Source organism: Barbatula barbatula (genome assembly GCF_947034865.1).
Source record: "Barbatula barbatula genome assembly, chromosome: 10".
Classification (NCBI taxonomy): domain Eukaryota; kingdom Metazoa; phylum Chordata; class Actinopteri; order Cypriniformes; family Nemacheilidae; genus Barbatula; species Barbatula barbatula.
The window spans coordinates 23,330,945-23,349,537 of record NC_136773.1 but is presented as its reverse complement, the minus strand read 5'-3'; the positions used below and the strand labels follow the sequence as shown (position 1 = coordinate 23,349,537).

Below are 18,593 nucleotides of genomic sequence, written 5' to 3'. Positions count from 1 at the left end.
GTATACTGTATTGAATTAATTACTGGAGAATGCTCTCGTCTTAGTGATTTTTCTAGTTAGTCCTCGAGAACATCAACAGCAGTTATTTCTGCGTGACATGAACACAAGAGTGTAAACATCCCTCGTGTGTTGTGTAAACCTGTCTAACGTTGATAACGTCATGAGAGGTGTTATCTGGTTCTGTTTCCCTCTCCTCTGGGCTCTTGCACCAGGAGGAAGGTTCTGTGGTCTTCTGCAAGGTGTGTTTCTCTTCCATCCCTCACGGACAGACACAGAACGTCGGATTTAATAATCTGACGGGAATACTTTACCCAGAAATGAAATTAGCCACGATCAGTGACTCTTCCAAACCTGTATGACATTCTTCTGTGTGACACGAAACAAGACAGAATCGCTCTTTTGCATATAAAGGGGCTATTCAAACTTGTCTGCCCCGTTTCTTTTCATCGCGTGATCAACAAAACACCTGACTTATGTGTCGCGTTGAAAAAATAAAGTCATACAGGTTTAGAATGACATGAATAATCGATGACAGAATTTCATTTTTGTGTGAATCTCGAGAGTCTAGATCGATTCAACCTGACTCCGCCCACTTCACTCCAACTTCCTGTTATCTTCCCCGCCCTATTGAGAGCATGATGCACATGCTCGTCACTTAGCATGAAACCTCACCGGAGTCATTTATTATTTATATAACTGAGATGCTAAAACCTCAAGACGTAATTCCGGTTCAAACGAATATCTTTACAGATGTTTGTGGGTTATTTGCACGCCAGCATTTGCGCTTTAGGTTGTTTGTGGCGTTAGTCTCCTGAAGCCAGTTTCAAGAGATTCTCTGATGAGTTTTTATTGCTTTACTTTGGTTTAATAAATCTCTGCGTGACACCTATTTTTCCGGCTTTACTCCTCGGGCGCTTCGGCGTCTGTCTGACACCTGGGGTGCTTAAAACCTCTCAATAACATGATGAACTCTTTCAAAGAATCGTTTTTATCCAGACGCAAAGATGAATTCAAAGTCTAATTTAAGATTCATTAGGAATGAGTCGTAGGTGTCTCAGGTTAAGATTATATGTCTCTTATATGTCACGTCTGTTGGAAAGAAGGCTACAGGCGTCCGTACTTAAATATGAGTTAAAAATCATGACTAATGTATGAGGTCTGCTTCCATCTAAAACACTCCAAATATAACCCGACCGGCTCCGACACGGCCACGCCACACCACGCTTCCCAAAGCAATTAACAAACTGAAAGAAAAATGTAATTACACAGACTTCTTATCATGGAATTAAAAATAAAAGATCCCCAACTGTTCAGTGAAAGTTCATAGAGGAATTTGACGGTGATGGTGTTTAGGGGGAGAGTTTTTCAGACGACTCTTATCTGACCAGTCAAAGATATGAGAAACAGCACAGGTTCGATATAAGTTATCTTCTGTGGAAGTTTACATTGTGATTTGCTTAATTAAAATTTGTATTATAATCTAAACTTTTGACCGGTAGTGTTCATGTCATGACAATAGTGTTCAAAAGCCCCATGTCCCTTAAACATGCTTTATATTAGTTACACTTTACAATTTATCATCCGTTGTACTTATTTTTGTACATTTTCTTGACGATTTTAGTCAAATTGTCTCAAGTTACTGATTCAATGGTTTACAGTGTTGACTGAATTGTTTAAATGAGAGAAGCATGTGTTGAATTTGTGTGGTTCCATCAGATTTTGCAGGATTATACGTAACTGTGGTCATACGGCTGGAGACTTTAACCTGTCGCTCTGTGTGTGTCAAAGTTCCTCTGATCTCCATTAACCTGATGAGATCTGAGATCTGCCTTCATCCGATCGATCTGACCCCCATCTGTTTACCGAATCTATCCATCTTAGATTAAAGGATTAATATTCTTAGACATGCCCAAGTCTAGTTTATTGAATGGTCAGTTTGTTCCTCAATGGTTTCTGTGTTTGTTCTTGTAATGTACATAGTTCTGTGCGTTGCTGCAGAATCGACTTTTTGCAGATTTCATGTTTCCCCTATGAATGTAGAAAAAACACATAATTCATTACTACTGACCGATGTGGGTGTTATGATGTGTCTGATTCATTTCAAAGTTATTTCCCTAAAGACACATTTTACATTTAAAAAAAGAATCTGATAATATTGAGCATTGATGTTTGGTTAAGCTCTGCCGAATATAATGAAAAAAGTTTAAATGTGTTTTTCTAAAGTGCTTTCACAGTTTTGCATGGTCGCAAAGCACCTTTACAGACAGTACATTTTAGCAGTTTACTAAAGAGAAATAATAAATAATACCAAAAAATACATGGTAGTAATGTAAATGTTTCTAAAGATGTACATTAGCACCACTACATGTAAAAAATGTACATGTGGTTTATTCAAGGAAATATACAATATGTGAAATACAGTTGCGTCTTGAATTATAAACTGGGCGTTTCTGTTTGGTTTATAGAGAAGAATGTCCAGCATGTAACTGTTTGCTACTGAGAATTTATGGGATACGATCCGACACGACGAAATAATGTGCTTGTGCTGAACCGGCATGAAATACCTCATAATGCAAAAACAAATCATAAAGCTTATCTTATCTGATAAGCCTGGTTTAATGCATTAAAGCCACGTATAGATGGAGAAGTGGTTGTCAGTGTTTAGTGTGATGTGCTCATGATAAGGTTGGAATGCCAGACACCTGCGTCTCATTGGCTCATCCGGCTGTGATGCGCTCAGAGGCTTGTATTGAATTTGCAGTCATCGTTAGTCAAGCGAAACCTCAGTCAAGACCGACCCCGTGCGCTTGACTGACGGCTCGCTGTGCAACAGATAGAAATCACCAAACCGTGTCATTCAAACAAATCTGTCAGCCAGTTCTCCATCAGTCCTCAACCTGTTAACAGATTCACATCAAGTCCCTGCTGAGCCATATGGATTATTATACAACCAGGGTCCAAAATCACCTTTACTGGCAGGCGGCAGCAGGTGACTGATGAAAGAATTATCAGCTGTAAATATTTTTTGCAGACTATGATTTCTCAGTTTGAAGCTGAATTCAGATAAATTGGGAATTTGTTTGGCCATTGAGAGGAATTTCAAAAACTAAGATGACTTTCCCAATGAACCTGAGTTCATCCGAAATGTGTACTTCGAACAATTGTGAATCCATCGAATACACAAAACATTTTTTCTTTAGTTAGACAGTTTGATTGAAAAAAACATTTCAACGCTGTCCCACAAAACCAGTCTTAAGTTGTACGCAAATGCATATATTTGAAGCAATAGCCAACAATACATTGTATGGGTCAAAATGATTGATTTTTATTAAAGCCAAAAATCATTGGGATATTAAGTAAAGATTGTGTTCCATGAAGATAGTTTGTCAATTTCCTACTGTAAATATATCAAAACGTGTGTTTTGTGAGTGGATGCAGCAAAATCACAAACTAAAACACTCGCTCTTTAGGAATCAAGTTTGCAATCTGTGTAACGCTTAGAATTTCTTCTTTTGGGTTCATCTACTTTCCAAAACATCATTACAGCGGTACGCAAATAAAGAGCATTAAAACAAACCTGTTTCTTCTTAGAAGTAGCCTGCGACAGCGCCTCTCTGATCGACAACAAGGCCATTTTCCTTTTTTTTGGCACCCTCAGATTCCAGATTTTTGTCATATCCTAACAAACCATATATCAATGGCAAGCTTATTTATTCATCTTTCAGATGATGTATAAATATCTATTTAAAAAATTGTCCCTTATGACTGGTTTTGTGGTTAATGGCAAAGGTCACTTTGAAGTATGAGAAAACCCATGTGTAACAGAAACAACTATAAACATTTTCACAATATGAAAACACAGAATGAACTCTTGTGAGTGTACATTTTGGACCCTGGATACATATAATACATGGATGAATATCTGATCCATCACGATTTGTAACTAGAAAACTCTCTTTTACTGTGTGTGTTGGGTATTGTGTACAGTCTGTACATTAGCTGACATGACGGGTGATGCTGTGTTTGTCTTACAGCTGGATGCTGAGGCCAGTGACCTGCTGAAAGAACTGCAGAATAAACTCAACACAGTGCTGGATGACCTCAGCGGGGTCTTCGGCTCCAGGTGAGACCTTACCATGATACATAACTGTGTAAATAAATGTGTGATTCACAGGAAAATAATACAGGGTAATGATTTATTTCGTTTTATTAATTGTCCATTTGGTTTTGGTTACGTTAGAAAAAAGGAGGATGAAAAAAGCCTCTTTTCTTAAAAATAACGCAGAGATTAAGATTAAAAATTTAGATCATGTTGTTGTAAAAGTCGACACACAGCTTAAATGATAAAGAAGTGTTGTCATTTGAATGTTTATCGTATGGCTTCAGTTTTAAGCCTGTCATCGAGGACTGCGTCAAACAAATGAATCAGGAGCTCGTGCTGATGAAGGGCAACAAGAGTAACGCTGCAATGGATGCAGAGACCGTCCTGCGACCCCTCATGGATCTGCTGGACAAGAAGTAAGAGAACCGCAGAAATGCATCATCAGGTCAGAATGTTCTCCCTAGACGTCCGACTGATGGTATCGTCCCTTGTGTGCAGTTTAATGTTGTTTGCCAAGATCTGTGAGAAAACCGTGCTCAAGCGAGTTCTGAAGGAGCTGTGGAAAATAGTTCTCAACACCATCGAGCAACAGATCGTTCTTCCTCCCCTCTCAGACCAGACGGTGAGTCTCTCTCTCTCTCTCTCTCTCTCGCTCTTAAATACACACATCCTTCAGTGTGTTGCATGCAGAGATAACCATTGTGCCACGGTCCTGACATCAGCGTTCTTAAAGAATCAAAGATGCACAAAACTCTTGAAATGATGTACCAATAGTAAAATCCCATCTCATTTCTCTACACATCCCCTGCAGCATTGCCTTGAGTTGAGAAGGTTTTCACTTCACTAGTTACAGAAATATATCAAATTGTCACAGCGGTGTTCATGCAGTTTAGTTGATAGAGCGTTGTGTAGATCATGAGTTGGATTCTGACGACACACGTGTTAATACAAGAGACGCATCGATCGAACGTGTTGTAAAGCATTTGGATGCATTTCATGAGAAATGCGTAAATGTAAATGAATGACTTTTGTGTTTTTCTCAAACAGCAGGGAGCTCAGATGATCTTCAGTGCTGCCAAGGATCTCGGTCAACTGGCCAAGCTGAAGGTGCGTCTTATAGTTTTAGATATTAATTTAAGATGTAAATAATGTCAGACTTTGTTTGAAAATATTTATTTATTCATGTCAAAATCCAACCATAAAGGTCAATTTTTCAAGATTGAGACTTGAAATAATCTTTCCATTGATGCGTGGTTTGTAAGGATAGGATGATATTTGGCTGAGAAAAAATCAGGAATCTCAGTGTGCAAACAATCATGAGAAAATGTCCATCAGAGGCACTGTAGCAGGCCGTTGCTAAGAAGAAACAGGTTTGTTTCAACGCTCTCTATGTTGCGGACAGTAGATATCCCTCACGGAAGCTGAAATTCTTAGCTTAATTCTTAGATATCAAACTCGAATGGTTTATTCCCAAAGATCGAGCAGCAAGCGACGTTTGTAGGCGGGTTTGCGGCCATTTCTATTCACGATTGTTTTGCATCCAGTCTAAAAAAATGTACTTTTGATATATTTACAAAATATCTTCATGGAACACAATCTTTGCTTAATATCCTCCAGATTGTTGGCATAAGAGAAAAATCTATCATTTTGACCTGTTGGATATTTCTACAAATATACCTGTGCTACTTCTGACTGGTTTTGTGGTTCAGGGTCACACTTTTTCTGCAACACAGACTGTGAATAACATTCCAAAACAGACATTAAAATTTCAATTTTCTGCATTTTTCTGTTTTTTGTGTTCAACAGGTTTGGAATGCAACTCACTTTATAATTTGAATTAAATATTGACAATATTTTATGTTTGAGTGGGGATTAAAAAAGAGAAATAAGAGCAGATTTCTAGTATTTCCTCAGAGCGTCTTAATACAGCGTTCCCCTGTTAACAAAAAAGACTTTGTAGCAGTCCATCAAAACTGTTAACATCACTGTTGTGTCTGTGAAACGCTGCAGGAAAACACTGATGTTGAGAGAGATCATCCGTCCTGCGCTGTGAATCTGAACAGCCGTTAGATAGATGGAGATTATTCCTCCAAAGTCTCATTTTCTCTCTCATTTCACATGCATTGAAACACCTCTGCTCAATTCTACCTTTACCTCAAACTCTCTTATTACTGTGACTTCTGTCCACTGCACTCCAGTAAGATGGTTGTGGTTCTTTGGCTCGGCTCCCGATAGCATCTCTCTGCTGTTTAAATCAACTTCCAATGCGGCTCGTCCAATCAGAATTAAGTGTGGTTTTGTAAAAATCTTTATGGACTGTAAATTCAGTTTCGTATCACGTCTAGTGTGTGTGTGTGTGTGTGTGTTTGAGGATTTATTGGTGTGTGATGCAGTGAGGCAGACGGTGTCCGCTGACCTGAACACAGAGTCCGTCCGGACCGTCTCAACGCATGATCGATACTCTCCAGTCAAGTGTTAAAGGTCCAAACGCATCTCTAAAATGTGACCTGCAGATGGAGAATGTCATGAACAGGAATGGTGCGGACTCACACAGATTAACTTGATTTGTTAAGGGGTTCATTTTAAGATCCTCTGTTATCAGTGTCAGACTTATTAAACGCTGCTCATCAATTGACTTGAAAGATGAAGTCAAATTGAAGTTCTTCTTGAATCGTGGTGAGGATACAAAGGTTTATTAGTCAGAGAATTGTGTCTTTAGGTTTTGGAGAGCGATGTTGTCTGTTGTATGTTGTGTGCCTGCACAAGCTTGTATTAAACACATGAGCAATCCTTATGAATCCTCTGCTTGTTTGGATTTTACCTCTAGTGTGAAAGCAGATTACCTTCATATGATGAATTTTAATAATAATAGCAGATTTGGTTTTCTGTAAAGTGTTGGGTTGTCACTGAAACAAAACACCCTTACAGTGTTATCATTTGATAGATGTTTGGAAAGGTATAATGCTTTGCTATGAATGCAGTAAATATCTCTGTCTCTCTCTCTCTCTCTCTCTCTCTCTCTCAGGAGCATGTGATTCGAGAGGATGCTCGGAGTCTGAGTCCTCGGCAGTGTGCCGCCATGGATCTAGTGCTGCCCACCATCAAGGTGCCCGCCCCTCTGTCTGTCTCTCTCTCTCTACCACCCCATGCCCACCTTTCCTCTCTCTCTTTATCATTCTCCCCTCCCAATTTCAATTTTCAATTGGAAAGATTCTTTATTGCCATGATTGTGTGTACTTACAATATTGACATTATACATAAAACAAAAACATACACAATAACAATAAAAAGGTTGTTATCTAAACAAGGCGATGAGTGAAGTATTAAATAAGAAAATATTCAACAAAATAAATATACGAATATACATTTATTGATTTTTAATTTAAAGATACTTTATTGCCATTGTTGTGTTTAGTTACGATATTATAAAAAGCAATATGCATAAAACAATGACAAGAAATATTCAACATCTAGGTGCATTCTAGTTTTTTCATGTCAGTGTCGACTTAGTGAAAAACTTGACGTGATGACATTATCCTACCATTACGTTTGTGATTTAAGACCACCAGGGTCAGTTAAGTGACCATTCTGTAAACCTTTCCTTCAGAGATCTTCTGAACTAAACTTGCTGAAGTTACTGTAGCTGAAGCCTCCAGTCACATTCTGTGATAAAGAACCGTTAGATCAGTATTCTGTTCTTCGGGTGTAAGAATACAAAGAATAAGAATAGTTCTGCTGGTCTTTAAAGGTGGTTTTATATATGAAAGGCGCCCACACACAACACTTGTAGAGGCTGTAATGTAAATTGATATACCAACAATGTGCATCTGATTTTGTGAGCCTTTAACATAAACAACAAGGGGAAGATAAATATGGTTCATCTCTATTGCATGCTGAGAAGCGATCTATGAATAATAGAGCGGATATGATACACTGACAGAAGATCAAAACATCCAGCGTTCATGCATTCAATCTACCGTATTGTGCTGTAAGTGTTCCACAAGTGGTCAGAAAGAGGAAAAATGAAATTAAGGAAAGCATTTGAGCACTTAAGAACAAGTTCTGATTTCTTTTCATCTATTATCTTTATTTTGTGTATTATTTATAGAGAGGGAAAATAAATTGGAACACAGAAGAGAGTAAGTCAAAACATTATGAATGACACTTAGACTATTTGGTCTTTCCTCTGTGGAAATGTGATTTCTCATATTTGTCGATGGGGAAACCAGAAAACATCTCACATTCACCTCATACACTATTGGAATAATAAAGTAGTTGTGATGAAACGTCCACACAAGAGCTATGACACACACACACACATGCACGCACACATTTCAGTGTCATGCATCTATATATTTATTCTTAAAATCCTGAAGCGTAACCAGTCGATGTGTTTCTTCGTTCAGCAATATTTCCATGCGGGCGGAAACGGCCTGAAGAAAACCTTCCTGGAAAAGAGTCCCGATCTCAAGTCCTTGAAATACGCCCTGAGCCTTTACACGCAACCCACAGATGCCTTGATCAAGAAATATATATGCACCCAAACCTCTCAAGGTAACATCATGTTTGTGTTCATGCTGTGCATCTCACTGTCAGGTCTCTTACTGTAAAGACTCCCGGGTACCTTTCAGAATGCTCAATAACATCTCTAGTGTTTTTGTTATACTGTGCACCCTATACAGATTTTCTGCACGCATGGAAAACATGGATGAGCGACTCTGTCATCTCACTGCGTGAGATTCTGAATCTGTGGATCTAAAACCTAGTGAGACATTTACATGGACATAATTTGAAGACCGTTCCACAGAGACCTGCCAGAATTGTATATAAATCACACTGTAAAAAATGACACAGATATTTACTTAAATAAATGATGGTAACAATATTACACGAAACATGTTTAAGTACTTTAAAGCTTATTTTTAACCAATATTCCACGAATCAAGTAAAATTACCTAAATTATCTACGTAAATTTCATACGATAAACTTCTTTTTTTAACTTCAGTTTAACGTTTTTTTATTGTTTACAACATATAGGATGTACGAGTATGATGAGAGTAGCAGCATTACTGTTCCCTGACTTAAAAAACAAACATCGTGAGCTCTCCCATGACCTAAGCACAAATACCGCTCTTTTGACAGACAGTAACCAGAAAATCTCTTCGAAATCTTAAAGACAACTGAACAATAAAAACGTTCAAGTCGTTCCTATTTATTGTAAAGCCCATGAAATAGCACTTTTTCACAAAAATGACTCTCCTAATGCTGTCGCATGCAAATCATGCTGAGAAACTCTAAAGTCTTCAGTGCTCAGTTAGTGAAATTAACTTAAAATAAAATGAATGTAGTCCCACCACAAAATAGTGAAGTAAAGACACTTTATACAAGTTAAAGTGGCTTGAACATGATCAAATTAAGCTGAATTCATTCAATAGTTTTTCAATAATTTTAATTGTGGTTAAAGTTTACTCAATTCATTTAATGAAATCTACCAGGACCCAGAATCGTTTTTTACAGTGCAGTTAATAAAAATACTATTTAATTTCAAAATAATAAGACGACGTGCAGCGTAATGAAGTCTCATAAGGTCTCGTTTAAACATTTATCATTGCATACTGTTTCACATGCTGTTTTAAAATCTATTACGCAGTACACAGTGTTCCTTTAAGAGCTCCTGAGGCCCAAATCAATCTGTGTTTTTATGTGTCCTACACAATGTTGTGTATATTTCTGTTCTTTTGAGGTGATGAGCTGTGTTTACTCGCTCTTACGCTGCTTATCATTCATCAGACTTCATGTTGGCTGTAATTCATCATTTTCCGTCGGAGCAGGTGATGGAAAACCAGGGTTCCTCTGCTTCTGATGGGGAAATCTCGGCGGCATATTTCAAAAGATGTCACGCTCACAAAACTTTCTTACACTTTTCAGGAAAGACAACTTTGATGGAAAACTCAATCTAGCGTGCAGCTGCACACTCTGATAACTTTCCATAGTTTAATATTCAACTGTGTGTATTACCTATTTAGACGACCTCTTCGCGTCTCGCCTCCAGAGATTGAAACCGTAACTTCATTTCGGTTATATTCAGAAAAATCAGCGCAATGTAATCAACTGTTTGATTGTGCGCTGTGACCTTTGAACTTTTCAGGAAAGCGCCGGCGCTTCTCAATTCAGCTCCTGTAACTGGTCTGCACGGCTCATGAACTCATCAGTGATGGAGTTTGTGTTGTCATTTCATGTTCATTGACTGTTTGACAATTTCATCTAGACATGCACCTGATATTGGATGTTTGTCACTTCAAACGTTTATCCTTAAAATATTTGGTGCGTTCAGTTCTTTAGAAACAAAAATAAAAAACAAGTTCACATTGAATGTCTAGCCCTAACCGCTTTATTTTTCGGAGGAAACGGACGTGTTCAGATGTTTCTAATGTCCGCAGAAAAATACACACGTCACCGTCAGTTACAGAGGTCAGAGAGCAAATGAAATCTGAGGTTAATTCAATCCTGATTGATCGCTGATGTCTGCCATGTGTCCTGTAGGTCATTCTGTAGTCTTTCAATTAGCTAACATCCATCACGTGCTTTTAAATGAGTTTCCTGCAAAAGTTAGAAATTACGCAAAAGAGAAAAGACGTCTTAAAACTGCGTTATTTTTCAGAAGGGTTCAAATGATGACATGCACGCCCAATAGACTTGATTCAGAGAGTTGTGACAGACGGAGATATTAAAAACGTTTTGGGTTAACGGAAAGCATTAAAGGTTAATCGCAGGAGGAAAACTGTCAAAGTTTTTTTTCTAAAAGGCCACAATAGCTCTCGTGTTTTATACATGATTCCAAACAATCCAAACGCAACTTTGAAATGATTACTTTCTCTAGTCATTTGCCTCAAATCCATAAACATGTGAAGTCATTTTAAACATGTAATGTGTGTGCTCATGCAGAACTGAGTTTGAATTCACCGGCTACCGTGGATCTTTATTCCTCTCTAATGGAAACTTTGTCCATCTAAAGCCTGCTGTCTACACCCTACGTCCTAAAATGAGCGCTCATTTATCACGGGTTCAGATCGCTTTGCAGCAACTCTGCGTTTAGAAATGCCCTGCTCAGGACGTGAGAGTAAGGCTGAAACTGCCGATGCAATGAATGGTTCGGTCTGGAAACTATACAATTGTCTTGGAAAATGAACTCCGTATTTCCAATTATCAGTTACAACACGTCCTTTGGCAGGATATTTATTGGTGCATGTAAGCACGTCATTTATCATGCACGAGAAAAGATCAGGCGTGTGCGTGCGTGTTCTTCCTGATTGCTGTCAGGACATCAGTAGTTGTGTTGAGCGCTGCTTTAACGGCTCCTCAGAGAGTTCAGATGGATCACTGGAGCTCGATTAGAATGCAGGACACATTCAAACACAATCATCTGCCTATTAGCGTGTGTGTGTGTTGATGAGAGAATGTGTGTCAATGTCTGCGGAGATTAATCCCTTTTTTGAGAATACACATATATAGTTTAAATAACTTTTAACATTTATTCTATATAATGTTTTTTGGACAACATTGCCTTTTAATGACCCTACAGGTTCGAATAAAGCATCAAAACATCAACACAATCCTGGTTGAGGCCGAAACATTTTGGCAAAAACTAGTATAAATGGTGCGTAAGAGAGTCTCGGTTTTTAATCGAGTATTCGACGCAATACATGCAACTAAATGGGGTGTCTTTACTATGAATGCAGTTAAAATACAGATAAAAAACATTTTCTACCGATTATAATATGATTTATTAAGAAAGAAAGCAGACGATGTAAAAGGTTTTTAAAACCGATGTCACGGAGAAATGCAGATGAAACACTTCGTGGACGTTTCTCTGGATAAGAGCGTCTGCCAGATGCCATGTTGTGAATGATTTATTATAGATTGTGTGTGATTTGAGCAGGTCAGTATGTAACGTGTACTCTTATATGTGGGTGATTCATGATCCTCTTAAAAACAACTATCGGCAAATTTCCTTCATGTTTGTTTAAAACAAGGTATGACATGTTTAAAATGCATTCAAATGAAAACTTTTGCTAAAATTTATTTTTACAAAAAAGGCCTTAAAGGTTCTCATATCCACAACAATTTAAAACCCGCCGGTTCCCATTTTTTTAACAGAAGCCATGATGCCTAAGCAAGTTTTCATTAATCATACATAATGAGACATTAATACATTATATTTGAATAGAATATTACACATGTAAAATGTCTTTAAATGTGGAAAACTACCTGTATCGGTAACGAGATTGAAAACAGAGAAAGTCTGTTGTTAGCCATAGTAGATGTGTTTCTTAACATCGTATCAAACTTAATATAAATATATGTGTGTGCGTTTAAACAGTCTTTTAAATGTTACGGAGGATGAGAATAGCAGTTATGAAGTTAAGAAAAGTCTTTCTTCTGCTATTTATTCATTTTTATCTTCAGTATCAGTATTCAGAGGAATCGGGACTCATCACGGTTATGAGAATTTCAATAGAAAAAGCAATAAAATACATAAATAATTCATTCCCATGTCAAAATTATGATTGTCCAAGGGAGAGAATGATGATTATTTGATGTGTTACCGAATTGTATGTTATATAATTCAAATCTTTACTGCCATGATGTGTCAATGGTTTGGTGAGAATCACCCATGTGACGTATGTCTCAAAACTGTTTCCAGGTCAGTCAACGTCTGGATCTGTCGGGGAGGTCGCCATTCAGGTGGATCTGATCTCACATCCCGGCACGGGAGAGCACAAAGTCAGTGTTAAAGGTAAAAAACACACTGCAGTTGAAAATCCAGAGTGATTGGAATGAACTTGTTTCTGTTCGCCACACGCAGTATCTTCATTTAATCGATGGGTGTAATTGGACTGATAATGTGTTTGGATTCTTGGAGACATTTAGTGCTGCTGTAATTACAGAATGAAAGTTTCCTGTGTGTGAAATGACACTCAGCTGGACTCTTTATTCACATCTCCATCACTGTTAATGATCTGAAACCGTTACAAGTGAACTACAGAGATACACCTAAACAACATCAATGACCACAACCGCTCACTGACTTATTTGTTGATGAGTAATGTTAAGTGTGAAGCGATGTTACCGGTGACTCCTCCTCTTTGCAGTTGTGGGTGTGAACAACATTAACTGGCAAACCAACACCATGTTCCGCCCATTCGTGGAGATCAACGCCATTGGACCCCATCTGGCTGACAAAAAGCGCAAGTTTAGTACCAAAACCAAGAACAACAACTGGTCTCCAAAATACAACGAAACATTCCAGTAGTAAGTCCATCATTATACTGTGGTACCATCTAAGAATTGTCAAGCCTAAATAGAGATACTTGACTTGATGTTTGAGTATATGAATAATTGTAATCAGATCGTCTTTTACATTTTTATTTGACTGAAGTTCTTGAAGTTATTTGTCTCACGCTGTGATCTGAATGGCGGTCGTTGAAATGTATTTCATTTTCTCCATTGTCTGAGTCAACAAAAGCACAAAACACAAATGTTGGCAAACTGATGCGCACTTTTGTGACCCCGACTGAACTTCCGGTACACATTCACACGCGCGTCCGATGAAACGGTCTTTAGAATGAAGTATATTTCCCCAGTTCTCCGTTATAGTACAACAAAGGATCCAATGGCACATACCAGTTTATAAAACTGTCACAATTACTTTTCATTGTATTTACTATCCAAAAATAATACACACTTTTAGTGATAGTGTGGACGGATGAATGGGGACAAAGTCTGAGTGTTTCTTCCATAAAGGAGAACGACAGATTGTTCCCGTCCACCTTCTGTTTTTCTTTTTTAACTGCATTGACCAGTCGTTTTCAAAAGAGACCACAGAACTGAACCGTGCGCTTGAAGATTTACTTACGACAGTCTCATTTTAAGCTACAAAGGCCCTTGGGGACAAAGAATAAGTAAGATTCGGCTTTTATGCCCAAAAAGACATACATTTCACATCTTAATAGACATTTAGAGCTCAGGAGTTAAATGTGATGAAATTGCGATTTGAAAAGCGTTCACCAAATAAAACCCAAAGCACACCTCTGGATATTAAAGGCCTTTTAGCATAATGGAGTCTTAATCTGTTATGGTTTGGAATCATAAAAGAGCTCTCGTGTGTTTTGTCTTTCTTGTGTCTGATAAATGTTAAACACTGAGGTAATAACAAACTGACCCAGTTTATAGAAACACGGCTGAGGAGATTAAATGGAAACTTGCTCGAGTCTCACCTGTGTTCTCACACATTTCTCTCAATATGAACTCAAACATTTCTCATCAAATTGACCCAAATCTAGATTACATTACTTTCACATACAGTAAGTGTCTAATGGTTTGGACGGCTCTTAATGAACTCGAAGGTCCCTCATCATCACCCTGTGTGCTTCTTCCAGCGTGCTGAGCAACGAGCACGGCCCGGAGGCCTACGAGCTTCATATTTCCGTGAAGGATTACTGCTTCGCCCGGGAGGATCGCACCATAGGCATGACGGTCCTGCAGCTCCGGGAGCTGGCGGAGAAGGGCAGCGTGAACGCCAGCTTTCCGCTGGTCAGGAACGTTCCCATGGACGAAACCGGCCTGACCATCATGAGAATACTGTCGCAAAGGACCAACGACGAAGTGGCCAAAGAGTTCGTGCGTCTGAAATCAGACGTGCGGTCGGCCGAGGAGGTGTCGTGAACGGAACGGTTGTGTGTTTTTGTGCATGTGTGTAAAACATCTGTTGGAATGTTCATTTTAAACTACAAGTGCGTACAAAGTGTTTACCTACCGTATTCTCTCTATCAAATATTATATTCTACAGAGATATGTTCAAGAGACGTTGAATACAGTTTTGTATGACGATTAGTCTTTTTGAACAGATATTGTATTTGTTCAGATAAAGTGCCAAACTTGACGAGTTTAAAAAAACAATAGTCTGAATACAAATGCATATGAACTATTGGTGATGTCTTTCTAAATTTGCTCGATTCTTTTGTCCAGTGTATGTCATAATCTCTTTAAGCGTGTAGCGGTTTCCTTCGTTTCCTTCGCATTTATTTAGTCTTTACATTTCCCGCACAACAGCACGGGTGGTCTCGTTTCCTTGGTGACGTCTCTCCTCCCATGTGTTCACAGTGGGCGTCAGGTCGGATTCTCACCCTCGTTTTGTATTTCAAGCCGAGACCATTTTTTTAAATGGCAATGACTGCTACGAATCTCTTCATAAGTCTTTGTAATTTTATAGATGTTGACAACAACAACAACAATGAAAAACACCTCGTGTGCTGGCGGGGAAGGTGGAACTGTCTTTACGTTGGATTTCGTCAGTTTATTTTCTTCGTGTTTGTATTTTTTTAACAGGCTTTCAGCCTTTCTGAATTATCACTGTGAACATGGGCTCTGAAAGGCAAAGCTTACGTCACATTTGCTGAATCTTTGATATCATCTTTAATTTTTTTGAATCAAAAAAACTGCCAAAGTAATATCTGAAAGTGTTCGAACAAAAGCAATCCATGATCTGTATGAAAATCAGTCTGTACTTACATACACGTGTGCTGCATACTGTACATGACTTCTGTGTTTTAGTATTGCTGAATAATATCTGATTGTCCACAGGCCGGTTCTGAGTTTGTTTCGGGGTGTCTGTAAAGTTGTTTTGTCTGGTAAACAAGAAAAGTGATTCACTCTCATTTGATTTATTTTTGTTTACAGAGGAAAAAGTTTAACATTTGGTATTTATGCAACATTCCTATGTATTGCACTGATGGCAAACTGTATGTCATGTAAATATATTTAGTGAGAAATTATAATGAAAGCGTCATGCATTTTTCATTTTTGGGGATCAGAATTTATATTGGAAGATCTCCAGTTCACTTATCGCATTCATTGGCATTTTGAATGCGTCAAAATATGGTGCGGCCAATCAGAATTTAGATAACTCATTGACCGTTTCTGTACGTTCTGCTTTTCAGGCGGCTTATATTACAGAGAGTTACAGTTTTGGTTCCATAAGTGAAACAGTTTTATCAATAGTTCCGTGTGCACACATTTATTGTCCTCCATATGTTAATCCTGCAGTGTTTTGCTCAGAAAAACCTTTGGGGGAAATCGGCGCGTTTCTAGAATATTTATTTTGAAAAGACACCATCCAGAGGTAAAATAATTATTGAATGTATACAATATTGAACGCACTCACACACACAGTCATTTGACTGCAGCCTCGGATAAATGGGAGGCTGTTGACATGGTAACGCTGTATCTCAGCCTTCGAGTGCTACGGGTGATACTCCTTGTGTCTTTGACCATAAAAACTGAAATCTTGAAGAAAGGTAATCAGTAAACCAGCAATCTGGTTTCTGGTCTCGTGGGTCTGACCCTGGGTCATCAAACTCTTCTCTAGAACCCAAAGGGAAAAATGTACAGCTTTTGAAAATAATTTCTAATAATTGTCTGTGTTGCGTCTTTTTACATACCTTGTTGAAAATCAACGGACTGGTTTATTGTTGCTGATGCACCCGCCTGACATGACGGCGTCTCTAAAACAGGCCTTAATACCTTACAGAAAAGCCACACAAATTTCACATGTGCAAAAACACTTTTGGTATCTTTTAGTGAGAATCCCATGGGATCCCTTGCATGTGTAAATTCAACGAGTGATGTTTTTAAGGCTTTCTACATATACATAAGTAAAATTAATTTTTTAAATAGACAATTATTTATTTTAGGTCAGAGGAAACAAAAATGAAAAAAAATGTTGTTTCTCTTTCTTTCTGAAGTCTCCTGTTTCTTCATTTTTCATGATGAGAAAAAGACCTCGGTATCTTCTGTGCAGTTTCAGAAGAGATCTCAACTATGTCTCAAATTGTGCTCAAATGAAATATATCTACACATTCAATTTAAAGGCAGAGATTTAAGTGTGATCTCGTAGATTTGTCTTTACATTTTCTACGTGACCTCATGGCCTAAGCTGTGCTATGCATGTTCGTTTAATAACTCTTTACTCCAACATCAACATTTGGAATTTTAAGAGAGATATGTTGAAACGGAAAAGAAAGCCTGAACGAGAACTCAATTAGGAAAACTTTTGTTTCATAAATTAGAAAATAGTAAAAGATGGTTGCAAAACTTGACCAGCTGTTTAGAGTCGAACATTAACACATGGCACAATCAATTCTGAAAACTTCAAAACACAACTAGAAAGATGAAACGCTCGTCTCTTTCTCTGTCAAACGCACCACATGTTGTAATTTATGAATGTGCACAGAGTCGAGGACACGCTTGGGTAGGTGGGGATTTATTGTGCATGTGACCTTGATCGGTCTGCTTATGGAAGAATATTCAAATAAGGGACATAGGAATATTAACTTTTTATGAGAAAACAACCCTGTGCATGAACTTATCTGGATAAATCTGATCCCACCTGAAGAGAGAGATCAAATTCAACTCTCCACTCTTACTGTATATGCCATGAAGTGTCTTACATGCATCCATTTTTATTTCTACTAAAGAATGTTAAGAGAATTTGATTACAAGCTTTCTCTGGGAATAAATGTAATTGTTGTTCAGATGTTAGTCTTTCAGAGTTCTTGGATGCGTTTCATTGAAGTGTCAATGTAGTCTCAGGATTAAATTAGTCTCTTTAAATTGCTCAGGAGACATAAAAACAAACAATTTAAACACCTGAGGTGTAAAACGGATTAGGATTAAATCCTTAAGAGATCTCATTCCTGCCTTATTTTCATCTTTTCCAATTCAATGGCATTTGGTGAAATGTAGAATCAGAAGAATCAGAATCAGAAAGAGCTTTATTGCCAAGTATACTTGCGCATACAAGGAATTTGTTTTAAGTTCCTAGAGAACCAGAGTGATTTTCCGAGCCCTTTTCCTCTCTCTGGATGTATAAGTTCTTGAAGGGTGGGCAGGGTAGTACCAAAAATCCTTTCAGCAGTCCGAACCGTTCTCTGTAGTCGGTTGTAAATGTAATGATGAATGCCAGTGTAAGTCAGGTTTGCTCTTATCATTGTTATTCGGGCCGAGTCGAGCTGAAGGCCGTTCCTCATTTAGCCATTAGTACAGAATGTGCCTGGAGAGCAGACAAAAGCAAACATCTCTGATTCAGAAAGCGTCTCGGGGAAGACGGAGCCCGGTGTCATTGCTCTCGGAGCGATTCTCAAACGGCTGTTTGTCCTGATCGGACATGTCTGGAGGAAGCAAGCTGTCCTTCTTCATCAAGCATAGAGATACGTACTGTACATACACAATCAGCCATAAGACATTAACCTTCAGACTCAAGCTAACTCATAACACTCGCCTCATAAAAAAACAGTCCAGACAATCCGGATTGGACACGGGGGATGCAGAATCCCGTAGGTAAACTTCAAATGAAGAGCATGCTGAGGATGGTACAGTAAATTAATCTGTGTGTTTGATAAACTGACTTTCGCTTTCATTCGCCTGACATTC

General features: G+C 38.3%; 1 protein-coding gene across 1 annotated transcript in view; it reads left to right on the top strand.

Annotated features, from left to right (window-relative positions):
• The window catches only part of unc13c (unc-13 homolog C (C. elegans)), an 87,881-nt gene extending 71,943 nt beyond the window's left edge, over positions 1-15,938 (top strand). Inside the window, exons 24-33 of the mRNA XM_079466461.1 lie at positions 216-239; positions 4,035-4,123; positions 4,387-4,518; positions 4,601-4,724; positions 5,150-5,209; positions 7,128-7,208; positions 8,509-8,656; positions 12,808-12,900; positions 13,256-13,415; positions 14,543-15,938. Of these exons, the coding sequence (XP_079322587.1) occupies positions 216-239; positions 4,035-4,123; positions 4,387-4,518; positions 4,601-4,724; positions 5,150-5,209; positions 7,128-7,208; positions 8,509-8,656; positions 12,808-12,900; positions 13,256-13,415; positions 14,543-14,828 (1,197 nt within the window). The 3' untranslated portion in view covers positions 14,829-15,938. The remainder of the gene's footprint in view (positions 1-215; positions 240-4,034; positions 4,124-4,386; positions 4,519-4,600; positions 4,725-5,149; positions 5,210-7,127; positions 7,209-8,508; positions 8,657-12,807; positions 12,901-13,255; positions 13,416-14,542) is intronic.
• The last annotated feature ends 2,655 nt before the right edge of the window (positions 15,939-18,593 follow it).